At 39.2% G+C, this 20,298-nt stretch overlaps 1 protein-coding gene across 3 annotated transcripts in view; it reads left to right on the forward strand.

The window, feature by feature from the left end:
* Positions 1-20,298, forward strand: part of ELOVL7 (ELOVL fatty acid elongase 7) — a 74,407-nt gene that overhangs the window by 31,992 nt on the left and 22,117 nt on the right. For 2 of the 3 annotated variants that reach the window (XM_077751446.1, XM_077751447.1), the window contains one exon: positions 12,957-13,054. In XM_077751446.1, the coding sequence (XP_077607572.1) occupies positions 12,991-13,054 (64 nt within the window). In that variant the 5' untranslated portion in view covers positions 12,957-12,990. Of the gene's footprint in view, positions 1-10,198; positions 10,249-12,956; positions 13,055-20,298 lie in introns of those variants that run through there. The other variant, XM_077751448.1, reaches the window with a different exon arrangement.

Raw genomic sequence — 20,298 nt, forward strand, 5'->3', positions numbered from 1 at the left:
GTGTGTGTGTGTGTGTGTGTGTGTGTGTGTGTGTGTGTGTGTGTGTGTGTAGCTTGAGAATACTATGTTAAGTGAAATAAGCCAGGCACAGAAAAACAAATACTGCATGATATTACTTATATGTAGAACCTAATAAACAAAACAAAAAAACCCACAGGCTTAAAGATACAGAAAAAAGATTGATCATTGCCAGAGGGGAGGGGGATTGGGAATGTGAAATGAGTGAGGGCTTTTAAGAGGTACAAACTTTGTTTATAAATTAAGTCACAGGGATGTAATGGAGAGCATGGGGAATATAGTCAATAGCATTGTATTAACTTTGTAAGGTGACTTATAGTAACTAGATTTATTGCGGAAACCATTACACAATGTATACAAATGTAAAATCACTGTGTTGTATACCTGAAATGAATATAATATTGTATGTCAGTTATACTTTAATAAATAAAAATCAGTCATCTCCAGCAAAAAGAATAAAAGCAATAATATTGACTGAGCAAATAAATGAATGAATTTCCCCTTGGAGGGCTCTCTGCTTGCAGTGCATGTCTGTCTTCTCTCCCAGGTGCACACATTTTTGCCTATTGGAATCTTATTCTTAAAGCCCAGCTCATGTACCCTCCCCTCCGTTATGCCTTTCTGGTCACTTGTGCCAGAAGTGAACCTTCATTCCTAGAAGCTGTAGTAGTTTCTGTGAACTACTTGTGTAACCCTGTGTGCTGCTTTGCATTGTAGATATCTGTGTTGGTATTTACTTTTCCTGTCAAATTGAAAGTCATTTGAATTGAGGGTCCATATTTTAAACATAATATTGTATCCTGTTCAGCACTTCCTTGCACAGTAACAAATGCTGAAAAAAATGCCTTGTGTTTGAAGAGGAAATGAATGGGAGGAGTATTGCATTCACTGGGAAAAAAAGTAGAGAAAGCTTAAGTGAGGGAATCTTTGGTCTGGCCCCCTTTCTTTACCATTTATTTATTTATTTAGAGCTTACAGCAATTTTCTTTAATTTTTATAACGTTTATTTATTTGAGAGAAAGAGAGAGACAGAGCATGAACAAGTGAGGTGTAGAGAGAGAGGGAGACACAGATTATTTATTTGAGAGAAAGAGAGAGACAGAGACAGAGCATGAACAAGTGAGGTAGAGAGAGAGAGGGAGACACAGAATCTGAAACAGGCTCCAGGCTTAGAGCTGTCAGTACAGAGCCCAACACGGGGCTCGAACCCATGAACTGCAAGATCATGACCTGATCCCAAGTTGGACGCTTAACCAACTGAGCCACCCAGGTGCCCCGAGCGTACAGCATTTTAAAATTAATCCAGCAGATATTTATTAAGCACCTATTTTACTCAAAGCATTGTTCTAGGATTTAGGTTACAAGTAAGAATTGAACTGTGCTGGAGGTATTTCTCATTTCTTCTGACAGAGAAGCAATTACTATTGGTCCTGGTAATCACTTTCATCTGTATGGTTTTTCAGATGCTTTTCTCAGATTTATCACATTTCCTGGAATCTTTCCATGAGTTGAGGAAGTCCGAGGGCAGGGTTCTTCCTCGTCCTGCTGCCTACTGCATTAGACTGAGTTTTATACTGCTAATGATTTAAGCAGGTCCTTTATTTACCCTAAATGTTCTCTGAGTCTTCTCTAAACTTGCTCATGTTTCTAGTGATAAATCCTGAATTGGGGCCAAAATCTTGGCAAGGATACTGATTGCTCTGCTAACAGTAACAGTAAACACAATAAATAGCATATTTAGCATTGTGTTAAATGTTTACATGACTTGTTTCCTAGTGGAGGCTGTTGCTAATATCACTCGTGTCTATAAGTCTTTCATTTCTAACAAATTGTCGTATTAACATGTTGAAGTTGTTAAATGAACATCTCAACAAGTTTCCCTGCTTCTTTGCTCACACTTACAGAGTACTGATAATGTTGCAGAGCTCAAGCCAAACAGGAATGTAATCTGAATTAGTCTGGTGGGTCATGCATAGATAGTGTTACATTTCCCAGAGGGCTCTGATATTATGAAAAAAAGTGAAGAAGTGAAAGTCATGATGAAAGAGTGGGATAGTAAGGAATAGAGTAGAGGGCACAGATACCTGTTTTGAGGTCCTGCTTGACATGGAAATGACAACTCAAATCTGATTGAAGGGCAGGCTTGAGTCTATCCTTAGAGTGTTAATATATACTCTCATGTCATGGGTACTGGGTACTAGGGGTGAGAAGTACCCATTTTACCTAAACACGCTGTATCCCAGTGAGAGAAACCTAAGTCTTTGGAAGTGCCATAGCAATTCCAAGTGTGAGTTCAACCCTATGCTGTCTTGTGTTTATGAATTTATGGTGCATCACCTGTATCGTCAAGCAGACTATGGCACAAGATAGTTCTAAATAGATATAAAAGTCTCTAAGAAGTCTCAGATGCTGCAAAGCACGCTTCACTTACTAACCGTGTCTTACTTAAACAACAACAACAAAAAAGTCAAGATTAGGTTATCCCGAGCCCATATCACTAGGACACAAGAGCAGTTGGATGGATGGGCTCACTGTCAAGAGCTTCAGTTCACATTGGAAATGGTACTACAGAGGAATCTCTTTAAGTCATAGTTTCAGCAGACTTTGTTCCTCAAAGTTAACCCCCTTTTGGGTTGCCTGGGTGGCTCAGTCATTTCAGCATCCAACTTTGGCTCAGGTCATGATCTGATGGTTTGTGGGTTCGAGCCCCACGTCAGGCTGTGTACTGACAGCTAGCTCAGAGCCTGGAAACTGTTTCGGATTCCGTGTCTCCCTCTCTCTCTGACCCTCCCCTGCTCACACCACACCGTCTTTCTCTTTCTCTCTCAGAAATAAATTTTTTAAAAAATTAAAAAAAAGCAAAGTTAACCCCCTTTCTTCCTTGTGGAATAACTATGTTTCTCATTTCAGGCTCCTCCTTCCTCTCCAAAGCCATGTGCTTCCCCATGTGAAGTTGTGGTAAATGCAGTACCAGGTACCCTAAAGAAACCACTAGAGTCCCATTTTTTTCTCAGTGTGTGTGGCTTAGATGCTGGCACTTTGTGCAGTTCTGGTAAGGGACATTTGAAAAACTTCTGGGGAGCATTGAGAGGGGTTTTCAAGCTCCTGAGAAAGAGACACATTGGAAGAGACCCTTTGGTCTGGATGAAGGTATATGAGAATATGGTCATTGGTATGACTCTCACCATCTTTTTCCACAACAATGACAAAAACAGAAATTAATCAACCCAGAAAACATTCGCTACCTTTCGACCTCTTTTTCCATAACTTATCCTCTTTACTGTTTAAGACACTTTGAGTTGAGCATTCTCTTGCAGACAAAAACCTCTTCCCTGACACTATAATATTCCTATTTGCAAAGCAGAAAGCCAGGTGGTTAGTTTCTGTATTTGATATTTGTGGTCACTTATGTTTGCCTGAAAGACAAGGCTTATATTCTAATTATTTGTTATTTACTAAAACCTAAGATGTGGGAATGATTTTCGCTTTCACACATGTTTGGGAACTTCAAGCTTATTTTGCTCTCAGAATATGAGGTTGCTTTCCTTACATCTTGGGTGTATGTGCTGATTAAAAGATCTCCCACATTTCACATCTCTTATGGATGTTTGCATCACTGGAGAAAACATTCCAGTATTGATTGCATTTCCTGTTGCTGCCCTTCTTGACCCAGATGTCTGTCATATCCTGGTAATATTCATGAACTTAATCCTTAGTCACAAATTTTATGCCACTCATAACATGAGGACACTGGTTTATGCAGCATTAAGAAAGGTTCCCAAACTTGGCCCATCACCATAATCTCCCCAAATACACTAATTAAATCCAGATGTTTCTCCAGATAATTCTGATTATCAACCAGGTCTGGCAACCACTGATATAAGGGGTATAGAAAGGAAAAAAATTGTAATGACCTGATTTTATACCAAAAGTAAATAGTTCCAAGCCTCAGCTGACAGAGCTATGTAAGAGCAAAATCTTCTTTATATCTTAATATTTATTTTTTAATAAAGGTTTCTTCTTTTTGGTGGAAGGAACGTATTTCAAGCAACTCTAAATATGGCCACCCCTCTGTACCCCTCAGTAAGTTAGAACGAGCTTGTGTGATACCAAGCTACTTGTAAAGAGGAGCCCGTTAGTCCCCGATGTCCTTTGTCTCCATTGCCATCCCATGAGATACCCTGGGTCCCATCCAGTCTCTGGCCACTTGTCCCTGCAGGTCTGTGTTGTTGCTGCATGACTGCATTTTCTACAGCTCTTATGCACTTCTTCTGAGTCTCCCCAGGGTACTCAGAAGTGTTGCTGGTGCTCCTGCTCCACTCCAGAGTAAGAGAAGCTCTCTTCCCACCCAAGTTCCCATCAGCCACCTGGTTCCCTCTCTGCCCAGGAACTGAGCCTGACCACTTCTGTTCTCGGTTCCCATAATCCTACCTGGCACCTTGCCAAGGCTTCCTTGCCCTTCTCATTGAGATCTGTACTAATTGCTTTCTCTCCAACTCTCCCTCAGTCAGGCCTGAAGCATGCTCTTCTGTGCTAGGAAGCTTGGAAACCTCAAATGTTTCTTCTCAAATCTATGTTTCTGTCCTTGACTTCTTCTGTATGGCTAAGTAACTCAAAGCTAGGATAAAACTTTCTGTCCCTTTGCTTTCTGCTATTCTGTTTCACTCCCGAGACAGTTTATACAACCTAGTTATTGAATAGACATGGCAAAAAAGTGGGGAGAGTAATAAAGGAAGGAAATCCCAAGGGAAAACATTGTGTGTGTGTGTGTGTGTGTGTGTGTGTAAAACATTAAAATGAAATGGAAAATCCTGTGTTGTAGGTGTGTCAAACATATTTTTGCTTCTGTAGTGTGTGTGTGTGTGTGTGTGTGTGTGTGTGTGTGTGTGTGAGAACAATATTGAAACTGTTATTTGAGGGGTGCCTGGGTGGCTCAGTCGGTTAAGCGTCCGACTTCAGCTCGGGTCATGATCTCATGGTTCATGGGTTTGAGCCCCACATCGAGCTCTGTGCTGACAGCTAGCTCAGAGCCTGGAGCCTGTTTCAGATTTTGTATCTCTCTCTCTCTCTGACCCTCCCCTGCCCATGCTCACTCGCTTGCTCTCTCTCTCTCTCTCAGAAATAAATAAAACATTAAAAAAAAGAAACTGTCATTTAAAATCATTTTTCACTGATTCTATTTCACATTCTAAATTCACATTCTTTTGCTTGGAGTTCATAATAGATGATAGAGAAAAAGGATTTGAACTAATATGCTGGAATGTACACATATAAATGTTTCCTGTAAAGCAGACACCTCAGGCTACTATACATTTATTCCACTAATATTGCTGTAGTAATATTTCTGGATTGTTTTTTGAAATTGTCTTCATGTTAACAAACCTATAAGTTGAAAATGTTAGTAGTAAATTATGATTAAAGCTATTCCATTGCCCCCCTTTCCCACTCCACTTATTAAGGTGGGGTTCAGCTTCATCCAGTTACCTTCGGAACCATTCTTAAAGTTCTGATTGGTTATGAGCTTGATTTTTCTTAAAACCATTAGAATGAAATTCTGAAAAACTCTGGCACTTGTAAAGAAAAGTTCAAAACTTGCTTTGAATGAGGTCACTGAAATAAATGTACCATTGCTAAGATGATAAATCTGAAGCAAACTACTATTATTTGAATGAATCAGTGTTGGTAGTTTAATTTAAACCGGTGGTTCTCTGGGTGTCTGGGTGGCTCAGTCAGTTAAGCATCTGACTTTGGCTCAGGTCATGATCTTGCAGTTTGTGAGTTTGAGGCCCACATTGGGCTCTGTTCTGACAGCTCAGAGCCTGGAGCCTGCTTCAGGTTTTGTGTCTCCCTCTCTCTCTGCCCCTCCCCTGCTTGTGCTCACTCTTTCTCTCTCGCTCAAAAATAAATCAGCATTAAAAAAGTTAAGTAAATGGTGGGGGAAAGGAAGAGAAGCAAACCATGAGAGACTCTTGAATGCTGACAAAAACTGAGGACTGATGGATGTGGGGGGAGGGGGGATGGGCATGGAGGAGGACACTTGTGGGGATGAGCACTGAGTGTTATGTGGAAACTAATTTGACAATAAACTATTAAAAAAAAAAGTTAAGTAAAGTAGTGTTTCTTAACTAGGGATTGGCAATTTGGCAATTTCTGGAAACTTTGGTTGTCTCAACTGGGAAAGAGGTGTTCCTGGCATGGGAATGCCAAGGTTGGTGCTAAATATCCTCCAGTGCCCAGGACAGCTTCCCACAGCTAAGAATTGTCTGTCCCAAAATGTCAGTACAGCCAAGGTTGAGAAACCCAGGTTTAAACAAATTATTAACTTATAATCATTTCTCATATTTTAATATGCTTAAAAGTTTCTGATCCCCTTCTTCTAGTCTCAGGCTTACTAAACCATTGGGATGGAGCTAACTCAGGCACCCTTCTGTCCAGCACTTAGACTCACAACCTCTTTAGGGCTTTCTGCTTGCATACAGAGGATGGGGCTGGGGTGGGGAAACCGGATGCAGGGAGGAAACAGACGGGGGAGGGGAATACACAGGAAACACACAGATTAGTATCTAGGTGGACATTTCCCTAGTGATCTTTGAATTCTTCCTGAGGTTTTTGCTTCTTATCTCAGCATTTTTTCTTCCCAAGACAACAGAAGCAGAGACTGCATGTGAACTCTGCTTTTCCAGAGTCATTACACAGAGAGAGGCTTTGTGACAGTTTCAACTGAAGACCTTTTACCACCCATGTGCTGAGGTCCCACTGCCTGGTTCTGACTCACTGCAGAACCTCCCCTGTCCGCTTCTAATGACTCAGGCTTGAGTGCCTTTTCCTTTCCCTTTCCAAGCTGGCTCTGTTCTCCTCCCTTGCAACACCATCTGCCTTTGAAGGCACATTTCCCTCACCTGTTCTCTGATGAGCAATTATGATTTCTGTGGAATAGCTTGATTTGCCCTGTCCCTCTCTCCTCCGTGCTTTGTACAAAGGTAAAGTTTCAGACAACCACCTCAGTATGAGCCCAGGCATGGCTTTCCACAGGAAGGTCACCTGTTTTGTTCTTAACCCTGCTGTCCTCATGTCTACCATAGACCCCAACCATATGCTGGTACCGTCCTATATCTCCTTTTGTATCTCCAAGCAGCAGGTGTGGCTAGCCATATCGCTTCTTGCAGATTTGTCCCTGATTTGATGCCTAATTTCCAAAGCAAAGATCAGTGGGAAGCCCAGAACCTCCCAGACATCCAAGAGAAATGGAAAACCATATGGCCTTGTTTATGGATCATAGACACGCCTTAGGAAAGCCATATGTTATGACTCTGCCACTCCTTTTCCTCAGAGAAGGTGTCTCCTACATATTTTACAGAGTTTGGATAAATCTCTACATGGGAGGGTTCGCCTGGAAATGGTGGACCATGGTTTTAGATTCCTGGATTCCTGAAAGGTGCTTCCTTTCCGAGGCAGCTCTAAGGTCCCAACCTCATCTGGGTGAATTCCACCAAGAAGTTCACTCAGCTGAGTTCTGCCTTATGACTGTGCCAAATGGATGAAGGGATCAGATACATCAAGGATCCCCTTGTGGTTCTGGTGTTATATTCATGTTGTGCTGACGTAAGCAGTTTGTGCCTTCCAATAGTCTCCAGGTAAGCTGCCAGAGGGAAGGGTCTTCTATTGGCAGCAGGTACACTTCTCACATTTGAACTTGACATTTTAATGGAGGCCTCAAGAAGCTAGTCTGGGTAGTTTCAGTCCCTTTTTTACCAAATCACTCAGTCACCATGTGGTACTGTCAAAAACAGGGAGAATTCATGAGTCATTGGTAGGTATTGGTATTCCAACACCAGTTCTCCATCAATAAGTTCCTGTTTCCTGCCACATAGCTTTGAGGCCTTTGGGGGTGGGCCCCTCGTCTACCCCTTATCTCTTCCACCCTTACTGGAGGCGTGGTCATTTGTGTACCATTTTTTAGTTTTAAGTCTCTGCTTGACCTACAGAACCTACAGAACCCTGATTTTTGTTCCATCACTAGCCCTAAAATCTTATGCTATTGAGCATTTTATTTTATTTTTATTTAAAAAATTTTAATGGGGTGCCTGGGTGGCTCTGTTGGTTAAGTGACCGACTTCAGCTCAGGTCATGATCTCACAGTTTGTGGGTTCAGACCCACATCGGGCTCTGTGCTGACAGCTAGCTCAGAGCCTGGAGCCTGCTTCGGATTCTGTATCTCCCTCTCTCTCTGACTCTCCCCTGTTCACGCTGTCTCTCTCTCTCTCAGAAATAAATAAAACATTTAAAACATTTTTTAAATAAATAAAAAATAAAAATTTCAATGTTTATTTTTGAGAGAGGGAGAGAGAGAGAGACATAGAATCCAAAGCAGCTCAAGGCTCTGAGCTATCAGAACAGGGCCCGACGCAGAGCTTGAACCCGTGAACTGAGAGATCATGACCTGAGCCGAAGTTGGACGCTTAAATGAGTGAGCCACCCAGGCACCTCTGTTTTATTTTTACTTTAGAGACAGAGTGAGCAGGGGAGAAGGGCAGGGGGAGAGAAAATCTTAAGCAGACTCCACGCTCAGCACAGAGCCCCACACAGAGTTGGATCCCACAACCCTGGGATTATGACCTGAGCCACAATCAAGAGTCGGATGCTTTACTGAGCCACCCAGGCGCCCTAACTGAGCATTTTAAATTGGTTGTTAAGGTCCCTGTTCTGCTGTCAGCTAGAAGATATCTCTGTACCTTCACCACATAGAGTAAGTTTCTTCTCATCTCTGTGTTGTTGTTTGGCAATCAAGTGTCTTTGTTAAATCATGGTATAGTTGGGGGTAAGGGGGAGGTGTCTGAGTCTAGGAGTAGCACTACATGCATTGCAAGAAAACCCAGGCTGCCTCAAATTCAGTTGTTAACAGTTTTCTAGATCAGTCCCTACAATGCAATATTGGCATCCAGTCTATCACTGTCCCAGCTTAGAAGATTCTCAGCTACTTCTTGTCACTTCTAGCAAGGGAAAAGATCAGGTTTTCTTTTCATACCCCATCCCTACACTATTTTGCACATCCCTTCTCTGCTGGTGGGCCCACTTGTTGGATGTCAAGTTACCTATAAGGAAAGGGTCAGTGAGTGAGTCCATACTCCAGGAATTTGGGCTAATTGATCCATTTCTTACCCCCCACCAGTCCTCTGTCTCCTACCTGCTTAGAGAAAACATCTGCTTCCAGTGCTCCTTCCCATCCAGTAGGACTTGCTCCTCTGAGTACCTTCCCCACCTCCCTTCATCTCAGTCTTGTATAATGTTTGGGATTAGAGAAATCAGCTCTTTTTACTGCCTGTGAATGTTTCTGACCTGCATTAGACTATGGTTTCTTCAGTTTTTGTGCTTTAGTGAGGTTGGGGAGAAGAGAATATCCTGCGTGGAATCAGTGGGGGAAAAAAAGAAGAGGAAGGAATTACCAGAAAACAGAAAGTACTTTGAAATGTGACCTTAACATATGCCGTATATAATTTGAATCTTTTACTCTGGCTTTGAGTAATTTAAACGACATCATTTTGGCAGTTAATCATGAGAATAATAGCTTGAGGTCTGTTTTATCCATGGTTAAGGTACACAAGCAGGTAGCCTTTAGCATGGTTTGATACACTCATACCAGCAGTTGGAAACATCAAGGGAAGAATCATTATAATCTGTAACATACCAGCTTTTAAAATGAAAGTAGTAGAGTTTTCTCTATATTCGTTGCATAAAATTCCATTCAACTCTAATAAGTAATGAGTTTGTCCAGACATGGGACAACTTGTCTCTGCAAGTGATGATGTCTGACTTTGATTAAATGTTCATTCTGTATCCGTTTCTGTGCTCTAAACTTAACAAATATATATAATCTTGTATGGTCCTCAAAACCAACTCTGAGTTAGTTTATCTCGGTAGGTTGTAGAATCACCATATTACATACTAGGAAATTGAGCTTTCAGTTTTCTCAGGATCACACACCTATTAAGTGGTGGGATTCAAACCAAGCTCTTTGTGACCATAGACCCCCTTATCCCTGACCCCATACCTTCATTATAGAAACGATCCATAGGAAAGCGAGAGTCCAGGCTGATTCCAGCAAGACCCTGGCATCACCACAGCCAGTCTTGAGTCTGAATTCATCTCAAGGATACAGAATGTATCAAGGCCATGCTGAGATACTTCCCTCAACTTGGAGAGATCCTCTGGAGGGAACGAACCCTCGAGGAAGTAAGATAAAAATCTCTCTTCTGTGTTTATGTGTATTTGTATATGGATGTTTAAGTAGGAATGTCCCAGCGAAGATGCAGCTGATCCTATTCTTTTTTTTTTTCCTTTATTTTTGGATAAGTAATATATTCACATTAGTTAAAAAAACAAACAGTATGAGATCTACCTTCTACCCCTGCAGCCCAGTTTGTACCATTCCCTTACCCATGAATATCTCTTCAGAGTCTGTTTTGTGCTAAAATAAATAAATGAAAATTTATATCTTCATTCCTTCCCTCCTTTTGAATATATAAGTAGTCATTTAAAAATTATATACCTTTCTTTGGTTTTTTCACATAGAGATTTATCTTGGATAGCTCTCCATATAAGTGCACAGAGAACTTCCTCATTCTTACTTACAATAGCATAATATTTCATGGTTTAGATGTATTATTAACAAGTCCACTTTTAATAGACATTTGGCTGGTTTCCAGTCTTCTGCTGTTACTAACTGATGCAATGAATAACCTTGAATATATGTCATTCTGTGTATGTGCATGTGTATCTGTAGGATGAGTTTTTAGGAGTAGCACTGCTAGGATAAAAAATACACATTTATAATTTCCACTGTTAGTACCAAATTGCCATTAATAAGGGTTATGCTCATTTGCACTCCGACCAGCACTGTATGAGTTTGCCACAGCCCTGTCAACACATTTTTGGATTTTAGCCAATCTGATAGAAATATTTCGACTTTGATCCATCCATCGCGGTAAGATATTGTAGGTTTATTATATGATTAAAATTAAGCAACTTTTCATATGTTTAAAAGCCATTTGTACTTCTTTTCCAGTGAAATTTGCCCATCTTTTTTTTTTTTTTTTTTCTGCTTACAGGTCTTTTTCTTATCAATTTCTTGAAACTCTATTAAGAAGAGTAGCATTTGTGTATGAACTGAACATATTTTTTCCTGTTTACCGTTTTTTACTTTCTATTTTTTTTCCTTTTGATTTTCATGTGGCTGAATTTGTTAGTCTTCTCTTATATCTTTTGGATTTTAAGTCAAAGTTAAAAAGTCCTTTCCCACTCCAAGGTGAGAAAAGTATTCTCTTTGCTGCCATCTAGTACTTTAATGGTTCTCTTTTTCTTATTTAAATCTTTGATCTACTTAGAATTTATCTTGGTTTATAGTATGATGTTTGGATCCAACTTTTTTTTCCCCCTGATGGCCATCTAGTTCTATCACACCATTTATTTAAATGTTTTTATTTATTTTTAAGAGAGAGACAGAGACCGAGCATGAGCAGGTGAGGGGCAGAAAGAGAGAGGGAGACACAGAATCTGAAGCAGGCTTTAGGCTCGGAGCTGTCAACACAGCCCGACATGGTGCTTGAACTCATGAACCCTGAGATTATGACCTGAATCGAAGTCAGATGCTTAACCCACCCAGGCACCCCATCACACCATTTTTTGAAGAACTGCTGGCAATTCAATGCCCATTGGTTTGAAATGCTACTGTTATCGTATACCAAATGTCTTATGATATATTTTATATTGGTATATATTCTGAAATGGCTTTATTTCAGAATGCTGGAAGAAAGTTTGAATTTTCCTGTTGCAGTCATAAAGGACTTCTTTTATTACTATGATAAAATTTACATAATGTAAAATATACCATTTTAACAATTTTTAAGTATAAAGTTCAGTGGTATTAAATACAGTTACATTATTGTGCAGCATCACCATCCATCTCCAGAGCTATTTCATTTTCCCACTGTATGACTTTGAATCAAATACATTGTTCATTTGATGACACACCATCCACTTGTAAGACATATGCTAATTTTGGATAAGTTAAATTGTGGGAGAGTGTACATCTAAGAATTTACAAAATAGAGTTCTAAATTCCTAACTGTATTTGATGTATTTTTGGATGTTCTGCTCTGTTCCATTGGTTTACTTCTTCATGTGCCAGTGTCTCACTGTTTAATTATTGAAGACTTAGAATATCTTTTAATATATAATAGAGCTAGTTTCCCCTCACTGGTCGGTCAGTCTTCTTTCTTTCTTTCTTTCTTTCTCTCTTTCTCTCTTTCTTTCTTTCTTTCTCTCTTTCTCTCTTTCTCTCTCTCTCTCTCTCTTCAGAAGACTTCTTTTTCCAACTATTCTCATTTCTCTGTCAAGATAAATGGGACACCTTTGTCTTACTTGTTGTGAATCTTCTTTCCGTCCCTCTTTCTACCTGTATTCCACTTAAATTGTAAAGACTTGCATATAGAATACCTTATTATGCCTGAATTTCAGCTGTAAGTCTTGAATCTGAGTAGCTTCTCTGAAGGTTTGTATATCTTCTTGACTTTCTTCTCCAGGGTTTTTATTTCAGAATTGCCATCGGAGGTACAGTTCTTTCCTGATTTATGTGGTTACTATAAAAGGGAGATGCACTTATAAAAGTTCTTAGAATCATTTATTCCTTTTATATCTTTTACCTAGAATGTCAGCCTTTTTCAACAAAGTAAGCATTGATCTTATAAGGATGAAAAACCTTAAATGTTTGCGACTGTATCAGGGTTTAATGTGGTTCACTAATGCCTTTACCCTCAGTACAAGTTTGTTGTTTTGCCAAGTAGTCCTATTAAATATTTAGCATTTATAATATTGTTTTATTAGAATCTGGCTTTATTTGCATTTATAAATCATAAACTCATTTCTCTTTTATTTTACTGAAGAACCCATTGTAAGAGCCAGTATATCCTGTGGAAAATGGCCTTCAGTGATCTTACGTCGAGGACTGTATGTCTTTATGATAATTGGATCAAAGATGCTGGTAAGAAACCAGATTTCCTACTTAAGGGTATCTTTCCTCTTTATATCGGATTCCTATATTTAATAGGATTTCAATGAAACCGAATGAGAAACTGCAACTTTACACTCCCTTGTAGACACTTCAAATATTGATTTTTATTACTAGTTAATGAAAGGGAAGTGTCAGTGTTTTCATTACAAATATGTACTAAGAGCTACACAGATATTTATTATGTTTATAATAATGAAAATAGCTTTAATATCCACTGAAAGAAATTGGTTAATAAATGATAGTACATTCCAACTCAGTAATCATCAAAACTGATTTTTGAGGCACAGTGCATTTAGCTTGATTCTGCCCAGATGTTCCTAAGAGAAGTAGCACTTAATGCCATCAGTGATAAATCTTGACTGGGAGGGCCTGCACCCTCAGGGGTATATCAGAAAGGGCAGGAAATTTTCATAGGGTAATCTCTGAGTGATACTGAAGTGTCTGCCTTCTCTCTTTGCCCATTTTAAAAAATAAAAATCAGTGTTATAGAAGAACAGTTAGTGCCAAATCAAGTTTAAATATGTTCAATGAAAAACAGGTTATAAAACATCAGTACATTTCTTTTGTGAGAACACTTGTTCTGTGTGATGAGATTATGGGTAGTTTCTATTTTGTTTATTTATTTTTAAAGTTTATTTATTTTGAGAGAGACAGACAGGGAGAGAGAGAGGGAGAGGGTGGGGAGGGAGGACAGAATCCCAAACAGGCTTAGCACTGCCAGTGCAGAGCCAGATGCAGGGCTTGAACTCACAAAACTGCAAGATCATGACCTGAAACCAAAAGTCAGATGCTTAACCAAATGAGCCACCCAGGCACCCCTGCGTATCTATGTTTTATACCACACAAATGTGTGTTGCTTTTATAACTATCACAAAACATTTTTAAAATATAACAAAGGTAAAACAGGTTTTAAATAAACAAGGAATCATAGTGTTGTAGAGCTGAGTTGTACCTAGGCATCATCAAAGGACTAACTCCTTATGTTAGAATGTAAGACACTGAGGCTCACAGATAGGACCTTCCTGAGACTGTGGTTAGTTGTTGGCGGAAAAGACTAGACCTTTGTTTTCTGATTTTGTGGGGTTTTTAAAAATTTTTTTTTCTGAGAGAGAGAGACAGCATGAGCAGGGGAGGGTCAGAGAGAGAGGGAGACACAGAATCCAGAGCAGGCTCCAGGCTCTGAGCTAGCTATCAGCAGAGCCTGACATGGGGCTTGAACCCATGAACCGTGAGATCAGGACCTGAGCCAAAGTCAGACGCTTAACTGACTGAGCCACCCAGGCACCCCAGTTTTCTGATTTTGATTGGTACTCTGGTAATTCACATTTGAATTATTTTACACATATTCACCACCATCACCACTTTAGATTAGTTCTTCCCTGTCATCCAGAAACCACATGTTCACCAAATGCAGGAAGACAATGTGTGACCTTTGGCATTTAGCACAACTGGAATGATTTTCCAACTTATGCAGATTTCAGCAAGGGTACACTGTCTCATGGTTGCCATCTTTCTCAGGAGACTGCTAAAGACCAATGCTATTTCACTAAAACAGGTCCCAACAGTTATGCCCTTGAAGAACGCCAAGGGTTTTTTTAGTGTCCCATAAATAGAGCAGCTTCAATCTGGCAGGGGGATGGAGAATGATTATTTCCACATTTCTTTCTTTTTTTCCCTTAGTTTTTCAATTTATGTAATGATTCTAAGAACACACAGATTTCTTGAGAGGTCCTTCTTCTCTGAAGGTTTACAGTAGTTCTCATAAATTCAATATTTAAGTTCTAATTTTTTGCCTTGTCCTAATGGCTTTCACTTTTATTTGTTTTTATTTTTTAAAAAATATTAATATTTTCATTTCTTTTCAAAGTAGAGATATATACCTTGCTACCTGAAATCTCATGATTTGAACTTGAGAGCCAAATAGATTTGGGTACATTTTTTGAAATGGACCCATTTAGAAGCACAAGTCTCTTGCTATCCAGGTCTTGCTATTCCCTATACCAAATGCAGGAACTCAAGAGATTCAGATAATCAGTATCCTAACTCAAGAGCCAAATCAATTCAGATGATGATTAATATCCATATACTGCTGGAAGTATAAAATGTTTTTAAATGAACTGCTTCTGAATTCCACTTGCACTTTTATCCATGGAATGACTTTGTTTTTTATTAGGAATACTTACATTGAAAAGCTGAGTAATATGAGGTCATAATGAAGAATGATAAAGGCCTGAAAGTAGTTAGGGAGAAAGGAGAGAGGATTTGGGGATGTATAGTCAGAAGACCTAGATTTACGTTCTACTCCAATGGACAGGCTCTCTGGTCTTGAACAGAGTACTCTCTGTATTAAATAGATGGTTCTTTTTTAGCAAAACAGACGTGAGAATGGTACCTACGAGCTACCAGACAATATATATGAAAGTGCTCTGTTACTTGGGAAGTATCTCAACACAAATGGTGGTGGTTGTTACAGATGATCGAAAGAGCACTTTCATCTGAAAATAGGTTTAATATAGCATATGCTTTTTTCAAATGTCTCTTCATATTTTTTTTAACTCAGGGACTAGAGGGTTAAAATGTTTTGTGTTAGATTTACAACTTGTGAGAACGCTATCAGGTTTAACAGGAGAGGTTTTTTGCTTCTGCTTAGTGTGATATTGATCTCTGAGAGCCATTAGAAATCACTCCTGGCCATCTCAGTCCAGTTTTACTTTGCTTGCCCCGGGAAGGTCTGAACCCATGATCAGGGGCCAAGAATTTCAAGTGTATTCTTGGCTCTGGCCCTATTCCTGAGTAGCATTCGGGAAACCTACTGTTATTCTTTGGTTTTCCGATTGCTAAGGAAGTGGTGATACTGCATAATTATTCCATGTGGAAAATTCCACAGCTACATATTTAAATATGATTTAATTAACGCTAAGCTGTAAAAGGATTTGTCTTAATTCTTAGATATGAAATGTCAAATTTTGAAATAATGCTCTAGTAGCATTTTGGACTATAGAGAAGTGGAAACTTTTTAATGTTTGAGAAGTAACTTTCCTTGTGTTTGGTTAGTAACAATGGCTTTTCAAACCTAGTTATGATCTTTTTACAAGGTAGAGTAAGAATAAAGTTGCTGCCATTCTGAACCATTAGTTTTTCATCAAGTGCTAGAGGTACTTGTTTGCTTTTCCTTGCAGCTTCTTCATCTTGTTGGTGCTTTGAATTTTAAAGGGTGTACTTGAGCTAGTACATGCTACTTAAGAAGAGAACACTCTCTTACGAGTAGTTGATGGAAAAGCTCATTAAAATTCTATGTGTGTGGCGCTTCTACTTTCCCTGTACTCTCTCTCTGGAACACTCTTTAAAAAAATTATTAGCCTCGCAGTAAATCAGAACTTCGGTAACCACTGGGGTATGGATTTCAGACCACCTGCCTTCCCATCCTCTTATTTCATCTTGGCTCTCTTCATGACACTTAAACCCAGACCTGATGCCAAATAGAAGGTACATGAAACACTCTTCCCCTTAACTTGTTGTCTCTGGGGAAAACAGAACTCACTTCACCCCGAACCTTTTATAATTTGTGGGATCACGGACTGAATCTTTATCACAGAGTTTAAAGTTAGTCTACTCACAGCCTTTAAATGTCATCAGGCAGTCCCCTCTACAACCCCCCTAATCAGTCATGTACATCTGTACATGACTTCTAGACATCTTGTCAGGGGATCCTCTATCTTACATGGAAGTGGGCTTCCTATTTAGAAAGGTATAACTGTCATTGAGAAAGAAGGCAGGAAGAGTGAACATTTGTCAGTATTAACAATAGCCAGAGTCATGAACAGCGTATTACAGACTGAATTTTATTTGCTCAGTAGGGAGAGCTGATTGAAACAGAGAAATAAACTGAGCAGAGATGTACTTTTAGAAAATGAACTTGGCAGTTGTATGGAAGACAAGATGTAGGAAATTGGATCCTGAGCAAGGAAACCACATAAAAGACCACTACAAAGCACCTAGTGAGGGATGTTGAGCCCCGATTGTAGTAGGTTAAAGAAGCACTGAACATGTGGTTCCTAACTCTGACAGTTCCTCATGGTCACCTCAGCAGCTTATGGATGCCGGAGACCTATGCCCGAGGATTCTGATGCAGTTGGATCAGGTTCATTTTTTGACCATTTGATTTTTAAATACTGCAGAAATGATTCTGCTATGCCAGAATTGATATCTGCTGTAATAGTAGTAGTGCATAATTACTGAGCCCTTAGGTTGTGCTAGGCTCTTTACATATAGTAACTCACTAAATCCCTTATGAGTTACATGCTGCTTTATGCCCAATTCACAGATGAGGAAAGTAAACAAAGAAAAGCGAAGTCAGTGGCCCCAGATCACATGAGTCCGTGGCAGAGCCTGGGGTCAGAACCCAGGCCTGCTGACCCCAAAGCTTGCTGAAATAGGATTTAAAAAATCCCAAACTTGGCATATTGATTTATGAAAATAGCATGAAATTAGCTAGTTTTTCTTAAAATATACAATGAATTTTTTTGACATTTTTAAATTTACAAAACCTGAAAGTTACACATAGGATTTTAATAGAAGGTGTGTGCTTAAAATATTAAATTACAGGAAAAAATTATTTATTTTAAAGGTTTTTTTTTATGCTTCCTGAGCCAGACCAGAATGGTTTTCCTGGCTTATTTTCTTTCTACTGCTACCAGAGGAAGAACAGAAAGATGATGTCATTTGGTATTTTTTCCCCCTGATGAGTCAATAAAAGAATAAAATAAAATATATCTTTAGCTCAGGAATTCCTTTACCAACTCACACACAAAAAAACCTAGTTTTCAGTCAGACCCACGATGTCTGTTAAGAAAAGAAATATTTTAAATGATTTAAAGAGAAAAGGCAAAAAGTGAAAATTATCCATACCATCACCATCCAAAGGCAATAATGTTAACGTCCTGCCAGTGGTCTTTTTTGGTACTAGTTTTAAGTTTTTATTTCATTGGAGATGGGGCTTACGATGTGCCTCTAAGCTTCGGATTACCCACTGACAGAAAAAATTCAACAAAGTTTGAGTGGTTCTGATTCTGTTCCTTAAGTTCCCATTTGTGTGACAGTTTTTATTACGGACACTCCCTGGTGAGTTATGGGCCCATGGCTAGCATTTCTCATGGCCATTTACATTGCACATGGTGCCCAGCTGTCCTGGGGAACTTGTTGAAGGGAAGGATGGTCAACAAAAAACTTCAGAGCTGCGTACCTAAAGAGCTGATTTCAAAACTTTTCTGACAATACGAGGAAACAAGATTTTAAGAACTTTGTGTTCTTATGAATGTCTTTCAGCAAACTTTCGAATTTCTGTCTTGTGCAGGATACTTGACTGAAATTGTTCCTGCTGAGAGCATCAGTGACTTCCTTTTATTAAATCCAGTATCACTTTTCAGTCTTCATTTTACTTTGTCTCTCCTTCATTTTATCCTTTGACTCCTTCCAAAGATTAACTCTTCCCTTGGCCTCCGGATAGCCTACTTCTCTGGTTTTCCTTCTACCTTGTTGGCCACTCCTCACTTTTTAAAATAGTTTTCTCATGTACCATTCCTCTTGTGAAGATTGAGTCCTCAAGATTCTGACTTGAATTACTCAAGCTCCTTACTCTACCCACTTTCCTAAGCCACTTGCACAGCTCTGTTCATATTTTATGTGATAATGACCCCAAATATTACATCCCTGGCCCAGGTCTGACTCCTAATTCCAGATCCAAATATTCAAGTGCCAATAGAGATCTCCATAGAAATGTTTTAGAGGTGCCTGGGTGGCTCAGTTAGTTTAGCGCCCAACTCTTGGTTTTGGCTCAGGTCATGATCTCACAGTTCATGAGTTTGAGCCCCATGTCTAGCTCTGTGCTGACAGTATGGAGCCTGCTTTGGATTCTCTCTCCCTACTTCTCTCTCTGCCCCTCCCCTGCTCTCTCTCTCTCTCACTCTAAAAAAAAAAAAAAAAAAAAGATTTTAGAGGTATGTAAGATATATAGAGATACTATGTATGTGTCTATACACACACACACACACACCATAGATATATACCATAGATACATAAGATGTTCTAAACATAAGCCACCTCTCCCTGACCACTCTTGCTCCATATCTTGTATTCCTAGTTTCAGTGATAGTACAATTATCTAAACAAAAAAATCCCTCATTTTTTTTTCTTAACTTTCACCTGTTTCTCATTCCCTATGGTTAACCATTAACAAACTTTAATGTTTTCTATCTCCTTTCTGTATCTTAAAATGATGAGACCCTATTTATCTTCCTTTATCACTACCTAATTTTGAAAATTTTGTTTCCGGTATATTTAACATACACTGTTACGTTAGTTTCCAGTGTGCAATAGAGTGATTCAATAATTCCATACACTACTCAGTGCTAACAAAGTGTCCTCTTAATCCCGTATCAGTACCTAAGTTTTAATGGTTAAATTTAATGATTTATTTCAGCAAAGAGCTCTTTCCCAAGCTGTGTTCTCCAGTGTGAGTTTCACAAGGTGCAGAATGGTATTCTACAAAATAGCAGTTTGAGGAAGAGCCACAGAAGTTTAAGGAATGCTGTGTACCACTGTTCTCATCTTGACAGTTCACCTTGGTCACGAAGCACTAAATCCTGCAGAAAAGCAGTTTGCTTCTTTAGCATTCCCATTAGCCTCACCCTACTTTTTTGCGGACAGATTTTAAATGTCTTGCTTCCTTGCATAGATTGGGCCATGTTTGAGATAGATTGGGCCAGAATATGAGATAAGGAACACTCTCATTTTTCTTCCAAGTAGTCATTTTTCCTGTCAACATTTGCTGACTATTCTCTCCCTTCCCTGCTTGTTTATGAGTCTTCCTTTATCATATATTAAATTCCTAAATATTTTGGGGTCTGTTTTAGAGCTGACTTTTGGCATTTTTTTTGAAACAGGGCATCTGTTGGTATTTTTGATGGAAACCCATCTGAATACAGAATACATCATCTTTAATAGTTAAACCATGCCTTAATATAGCCAAGGATCAAATGTGAGATCTCCACCAATAAAATTGAGGCCTAGTTAGTCCTTAGTCATAAAGTCCGTTGAAGAAATTTTTGCACTGAGTAGGAAGTCAGACTTGTAGGAATAGTCAGTGTTTTGGTAATTGGCTACACCATTATCAATAAATGAGCAAGGGCTGCATTCCTCTCACCCCTCTTTTCCAA

Source organism: Crocuta crocuta, unplaced genomic scaffold, assembly GCF_008692635.1.
Source record: "Crocuta crocuta isolate KB4526 unplaced genomic scaffold, BGI_CrCroc_1.0 scaffold91-1, whole genome shotgun sequence".
Lineage (NCBI taxonomy): Eukaryota > Metazoa > Chordata > Mammalia > Carnivora > Hyaenidae > Crocuta > Crocuta crocuta.